General features: G+C 37.4%; 1 protein-coding gene across 1 annotated transcript; it reads right to left on the bottom strand.

Moving 5' to 3' along the window:
• Positions 1-899: 899 nt before the first annotated feature.
• Positions 900-6,381, bottom strand: LOC107830331 (ruBisCO large subunit-binding protein subunit beta, chloroplastic-like). The gene is made up of 15 exons (XM_075256268.1): positions 6,250-6,381; positions 4,699-4,945; positions 4,473-4,598; positions 4,056-4,193; positions 3,870-3,965; positions 3,500-3,742; positions 3,161-3,395; positions 2,910-3,079; positions 2,748-2,825; positions 2,577-2,648; positions 2,370-2,474; positions 2,163-2,255; positions 1,981-2,073; positions 1,383-1,506; positions 900-1,297 (listed from the first exon to the last, which is right to left on the bottom strand). Exons 2-15 carry the CDS (start codon positions 4,927-4,929, stop codon positions 1,284-1,286), a joined length of 1,818 nt encoding a protein of 605 aa, XP_075112369.1. The 5' UTR covers positions 4,930-4,945; positions 6,250-6,381; the 3' UTR covers positions 900-1,283.
• Positions 6,382-7,158: the final 777 nt, after the last annotated feature.

Genomic DNA, 7,158 nt, shown 5'->3' with positions numbered 1-7,158 from the left:
GTATGATAATTTATAATTGGCTACTAAGAGGCCTAGTTCAAACTTCAAACAGAACTCTTCCTAGAAGGTGGCCGCGTAGATTAGGTGTTTTTCAAAAGAATTATATTTGTATGTGAAATTTGAAAGTTCTATTAATAAAATAAAAAGCTCTAAGCCTTGAATATTTTTTATGATTTATCTTACACTCTTACTCAGTTACTTAATTGCTTGAAATTATATTAAATAAATTACAACTCTATTATAATTACTAAAATATTCCATTACAAGTCTTTTATTTTAATATTTTATAATTCTTTACTTAGGTTCTTTATAATTTATTAAGTTTTAAGTTTATTAAATAAGTCAAAAAAACTAGTCATTGCAAACTTTAAAAACTTAGTTATTGCCAAAAAACTAACCGTTGCCAAACTTAATGCTTAAAAAATTAATTTTTAAAAAAAAAGGCCCACTTAGGCCTGCGAACCATCCCATCCCATCCCGTTTGTTAGCGGGATGGATGAGCCTACCGTTTCGTCTCGTATATCCCACCCCGTTCAGAGGCGGATCCAGGATTTAAAGCTTATGGGTTCCTATAACGACCTTAAGTAAATATACAATAAGTAACTGGGTTCACAATCAAATATTTATGGATATTTAATGAGTTTTTTAATACATATACAGGGTATATGCAAAAGCTACTGGGTTCAAGGGAAGCCACCTTCAATAGGATGGATCCGCCCTTGACCCCGTTTAGGCCCGTCCCGTTAGACGGCCATAATTTCATAAAGTATCTACTACTTGGACTGTCACCACAGTAACAGGGACAAAACTTTGATATACTCTCAAGCAATGTTTACAAAAATAGTTGAAATCCAACATCTCTTTTCCTCTTTGAGGAAACACTTTTGCCTGGCAAGTACTTCCAATCAAAATATAAGCGTGTTCTTTATTCTTATTTATCATTTTGCCCTACTCATAAAAAAATTGAATATTCCCAATAATGAATCACGTGTGGTTTCCACCAGCAGGTTCGAAACCACTACACGTACTAAAGCATCAAAAACAAAATTTCACTAAAAAATTTCCATTTCTAGAACTGAAGAAATAATAACCTATCCCGATAAACCTTTGCGTAAAGGACGGAACATGAGACCCCTTTCACTGAAAAAAGGAGCTCATCAATTAATCACCTCTACGTTACTATTCCTACTCAAGAGAGTCAAGACATACTATTCAGAGTGTAGTGGCACACTGCTGGACTTCGGCATACCCGTTCTCTGCATGTCCTAGCCTCCTTCAAATGCTTAGTATCCATAACCTATTTAATATCAAAATAAAAGAATTGATTAGTTCAGAAAGCCCATTCCGTTGCATTTTAGATGCATCTCACTAAAGATAAGCACCTGAATTGTCCATTGGGTTTCCAGCAACCACAGGTTCAGGCTCCTTGTTCTCAGTAACTACAGCATCTGATGTTAGAAAGGTCCTTGCTACAGAAGCTGCATGCTCCAAGCAACATCTTACCACCTAATTCCAAAAAATGAGGAAATAAGTAGATATTTGAATTCCGAGAAACTCAGGAGGAAACGTGGCTGTGACTGGCCCTCTATCAACACTCATTACTCTTTTGTAAGTCCAAAATGTTAGGAATTAAAAAACGAAACTTGCTCTCATTCAGACAGGTTGTTACAGAAACACACTGTTAATACGAGAAAGATTCCATAAGTATTTGCGAACAGAAAAAAATAAAAGAGAGGAGAAAATCAGATATGTATAGTTTGAACGTGACAGATATTGCTTTTGACTACAAGGAGGGCCATCATTTAAGTTCATCAAGTAGACATCATAAGAAGTTACACTGGATAAGTAATTCATGGGGGTTAAACTTCTGCACTGCTTGTACATATAGTTGAAATTATCTACATGTCTCTCAGCATGTTGTTTCTCTTTAGGATAGGTTTCACGATGTTATGCTAGAATAAAAGACTTTGAGATACTTACTTTTGTAGGATCAATTATACCAGCAGCCATTAAATCTTCATATTTTCCAGTGGCTGCATTATAACCATACTTCGGATTGTCATTGGACAACACCTGAAGAAAGATCATAAAACCAGTCAACGAATCATTGATACTCTCCTACAATGTGACACAAACAGTCAACCTATTTCAACCTTATTTACCTTCTCAATCACAACACTTCCATTGACACCAGCATTCTTGGCTATTAACTTCATAGGGTACCTCAAAGCTCTCTTGACAATATCAGCTCCAATCTGCAGTGTTTATGAAAACTGAATTAGTGTCATCTGCCTACAGAAGCCTTAACATGAACAGACAAAGCTTATGGTACACGGGATCATCCTCAACGAATTAAGAAGTTACATTACCTTTTGTTCATCATCATCAAGAGTTCCTTTAATGTCTTCAACTTTGGCAGCAAGCCGCAACAAGGTGCATCCACCGCCGACAACAATGCCTTCCTCAACGGCTGCCTTTAGTTACCAAAGAGCAATATCATTACCCCAGTAAGATTATACTTGTTGAGAGTCTCAAGTTCATAGAGATGCCATAACTGCATCGCCACTAAAACAAACCTTTGTCGCATTGAGAGCATCCTCTACTCTCAATTTCTTTTCTTTGAGTTCCGTTTCAGTTTGTGCACCAACCTGGAATTAAGAACCCCAGAACAGAGCAAGAACAATTATACTTGGCATATGACACCCAAAAAGACAAAATCAACCTAAATAACTGAATCATCAAGTAACCTGAATTACAGCAACGCCCCCTGATAGTTTTGCAATTCTCTCATTCAGTTTTTCCTTCTCGTAATCCTGTTCAGTTGCCTGTATGACAATCCAATATGGTAGAATTGTGAGTACTGCAACAAATTGATCCACATCCGAAATATCTATAAAACAAAGTTGCACCTCAACAATTCTTTTAATTTGGGCAATTCTTTTGTTTACTGCTTCCTGGGTACTACCATCACCAACAATTGTTGTTGAATCCTTTGACAACACCACCTTTCCAGCATGGCCTAAGACCTCGCTTCCAGCCCTGTCCAGGGATAAACCAACCTCCTCTCTGATGACAGTACCTGAGTGCACGTTGCAAAAACATACTTGACAAGTAAACACAACTTTCATGGAACACTACAATCACTTAATTGTCGACAGACCTCCAGTAAGGATAGCAATGTCGTCAAGATATTGGCTTTTTCGCTCCCCAAAACCAGGGGCTTTGAGTGCAGCAATTTTCAGTGCTCCTCTAAGTTTGTTCACAACCAGAGTGGCTAGAGCTTCCTGCTCAATGTCTTCAGCGATTATCAATATTGGGTATCCACCCCTGATTGCTTCTTCCAAAACATTAACCAAGTCCCTTGCATTTGTTATCTTCTTGTCTACCAGAAGCAGCTGAAAATTTAAAAAAACAATTTATCCATAACACATTCTTTAGTACATCCAGGAAATAGTATTCGAAGATAACATGCAAAAAGAAATGTCATGGCTAATCATACCTTGCAGTTTTCATATTCAGCTACCATCTTCTCATTGTCTGTAACAAAGTATGGGGAGATATAGCCACGGTCAAATTGCATGCCTTCCACAACATACAAGCTGTTCTCAGAACCTCTCCCTTCCTCAAGAGTCACTACACCTTTCCTACCCACTTTACCCATTGCTTCTGCTATCATATTTCCAACTTCATAGTTGTTTCCTGCACTAACTGCAGCTACATCCGCTAGTTCGCTGTCCTCAACCTAAACAATTATCAAGAAGGAATAAGAGCACAACTTTAGAAAGAATAGTTGTTTCAAAACCAAGTTTAGTGAAGCAGTTGTACTCAAGTCATCAATGAACTTTAACATAGATTTGCATAATTTTCACCTCTTTAGACATCTTTTTCAGCTCAGCGACCAGGGCTTTAGTGGTCCTCTCAATGCCCCTGGTAATCTGAATAGGGTTTGCACCAGCTGCAACCACCTGAATAACCAGCATTAAGGAAGCTACATCAATCATAACACCATCATATCCTCGAAATAGCTTGCAAAATGCAAGCAACTTCTTACAAACCTTAACACCTTCAGCTATGAGCCCCTGTGCCAAAACAACAGATGTAGTTGTGCCATCCCCAGCCAAGTCATTTGTCTTTGAAGCAGCTTGTCTCACCAAACTTGCACCAATATTCTCAACAGGGTCTTCCAGTTCAACCTGTAGAGCAACCCAGAGTATACATAACAACACATTTATTCCCACATAGTTGAACCATAGTAACTGGGCTGAATACTGCACTTCAAGTGTAATGAAATAAATAATGGAGTACAAAATCTTTTTAAAATAGCTTTATGAGTAATATGCAGAAAAAGCACAAAGCAAGAGCAATTTCAGCGTTTATTGCGGTCAATACATCATAAGGTCACAACACATGCACATCTTTTGACAGTTGAATACCAGAAGAACACAATCAGATAGCGGGTTTGGAAGGTTTACCTCTCTAGCTACAGTAACACCATCATTTACAATTTTGGGAGAGCCATACTTGCTCTCAAGAACTACATTTCTTCCTTTTGGACCAAGAGTAACACCTACTAAATTTGCAAGCTTGTCAACACCTGCCTGAATAGGAAGGCCACGGAATAACAAGAATTAATGGGGTAGACAAGAGGATGGGGTGTCCATCCAAGATAAATGAGTTAGAATTTCCTATCAAGCTTACTTGCAGCTTCCTAATGGCATCACCATCCTGATTGAAGTGTAACTTCTTGGTCGCAGCCTGAATCTTGAAATCGTATCTTTTCTTTAAAACTGTATTCTTTCTCCTGCCCCCTAATGAACTCGAAGAAATCGCAGAGAATGACGATAAAATTTCAGAAGAATTTATGAGTTTCTTATCCACTGCTTGGCTGGTGGAAGCAATCGAACAAACTGAAGTGAAGGTCGCAGCCATACTCAAGAAAAAAGGTCTGCAGCATAGGGCACCATTGCCAAACAAAAGGTATTAAAAACAGTCCATTATGTAGAAAAGAATACACACGCACAGTGAGTAAAATTAAAGATATAAATGCTGAAACGCAAGCACATTCTTGAATTAGGATGCAGGTACTATTGATGCTGTGACTTCATATACCGGTGACTCATATTTCGCATGCTTAACAACTGGGAATTGGTTGAAAGAAGTTCATAGAATAAGGAAGCATAAAGAGATCTAATCATACAGGCATCAACTCAAAAATCTAACAAAAGTAAACACTTCAATCTATACTCTTTTGGAGAGCCTTTGGTAGCAGGGGCGGAGCAAGCTCTGCCGTTATGGGTTTGGTCAAACTCCTTTGGTCCAAACGTTGTATTTGTCATAAGAAATTTATTGAATCTGAACAAATTCTTAATTTAGAATCCAGTAACTTAAAATAATTAGAATCCCCAACAGATAGCTTTGGTCCCTTTTTGGTAGAAAGAGAAGTTCAAGAAAAAAACTTGTGCAGCAAAACTTTAAAGGACTATAGCATAAGCCCATAATCTTTAAGAAAATAACCAAAAGAAAAATTCAACAATTGATGTGCATATGCCTCATCCATCTGGATGGTCAATCCAAGAGCAATATTTTCGAGGTAACACATAAAATAATCATTAAATGTTCTATTAAGTGTTCTACTTCAAGGAGACCGCAAATATATATAAGGAGAGCTAACTAACTAAAATCACGGACATTTTAAATCCTCCCTCTTATCAGACAGTCTTTCTGTTCCTCGAGCCTATTACTAAAAGGATTACACATTAGAAAAAGAACTGCCAATCTGTACTTTTCCAGTATTAGTTTATGAAGTGCTTTGAGATTGCGTCAGTGCGAGTTGGAACCATGCTAAAACAATTGCCTTATCTTAAAGGATAAATTATTGATTATTAAACTAAAACAAGCCCAATAAAGGGGAATGGATACTAGTAGGGATTGAGGCGCAGCTGCTGTAGTTTGAAATTGCTCCATGGAATTACTAGTAAAAAGAGCCGAATTAATTTGGAAACTGCAATGCAACTAGCTTCAAAGTTTAAACAAACGGATTGTGTCTAAATATCAGAAAGCGTGAGGTTTTGTTTTATGATATTAGCAACAGTAAAGCCACAGAGATTAAGTTCCAAACTAAGCAAACTTTAGCCAATAGATGATAAAGCTATTCAGTCGCAGACTCACAGTTTCAAACAGAAAGGAATGCACTAAACAAAGTCGGATAAACTGACAGATTAAGATTGAAAGAAGACTGAGGAAGAGTACCTAAGCTAGCTCGTAAAATTGGTGAATGTGGAAATGAAAGACTAGGGTTTTCTAGAGCAGTCAAATGGAGAAGATAAGGCTTCGTCCACTGGAAGCTCAATTTTCTAGAAGTTCAATAATTTGGGCAGAAGCAGGGGTATATATATATATGGTGAATTTTAATTTAAGTTTAAAAAGGAAGTTCCGTAAAGTTGCATCTTAGAACCTTGTAGTTATCGTGATGTGCACATTGCTCCTTGTATTTCTTTAAATCTTTCCCACCCGTTTACATTTAACCCAACTCAAGAAGATTTAACCGCGAATGGACCCCGTAGATTCTGAATTGAGGAAATGACACTCATTTTTTTCCTCATAAGAGAAATTAAAAAAATGACCTAATCAACTAAGAAAGAGGTTGATTAGCAATCACGAGTTAATAAAAAGGCGTAATACATACGGAGACACCTAAAGTTGGCACGACCTTTCGCTTAGACACTTAAACTAGACCTCTTTCCAATTAGACACGTTTCTTGGGCAATTCTCATACCAATTAGACACGTTTTTTGCTGGCTTATTAATTAACCAAGCGCGTGTTCTGCAATCTCCGTCTACGTGGCAAAAGTAACCATTATAAATCGTGTCACATCATTTTATTTGTCCACCTCACTGCCCACCTCAGCTATATAGTGTTATTTCCACTAAAATACAGATAACTAGCCCTAAACAAACATCTAAACATATTACCATTGTTCCTTTTACCTTCGATGAAAATGAAGAAAGGTCCTACCACTGTTAATCTTCTTCTTCTTTTGGTCAATGGTGTTGGAATCTAGTATTTCCACTGATTTCTCACTGTATTTACAACGCTTCAAGGTCCAATCTCTCCTTATTTTCTAGTGCTACAGCTAGGGCTAAGTAATCTGTAAGTTA

This window comes from Nicotiana tabacum, chromosome 6, assembly GCF_000715075.1.
Source record: "Nicotiana tabacum cultivar K326 chromosome 6, ASM71507v2, whole genome shotgun sequence".
NCBI classification, from domain to species: domain Eukaryota; kingdom Viridiplantae; phylum Streptophyta; class Magnoliopsida; order Solanales; family Solanaceae; genus Nicotiana; species Nicotiana tabacum.
This window is presented reverse-complemented; position numbering and strand designations above follow the sequence as displayed.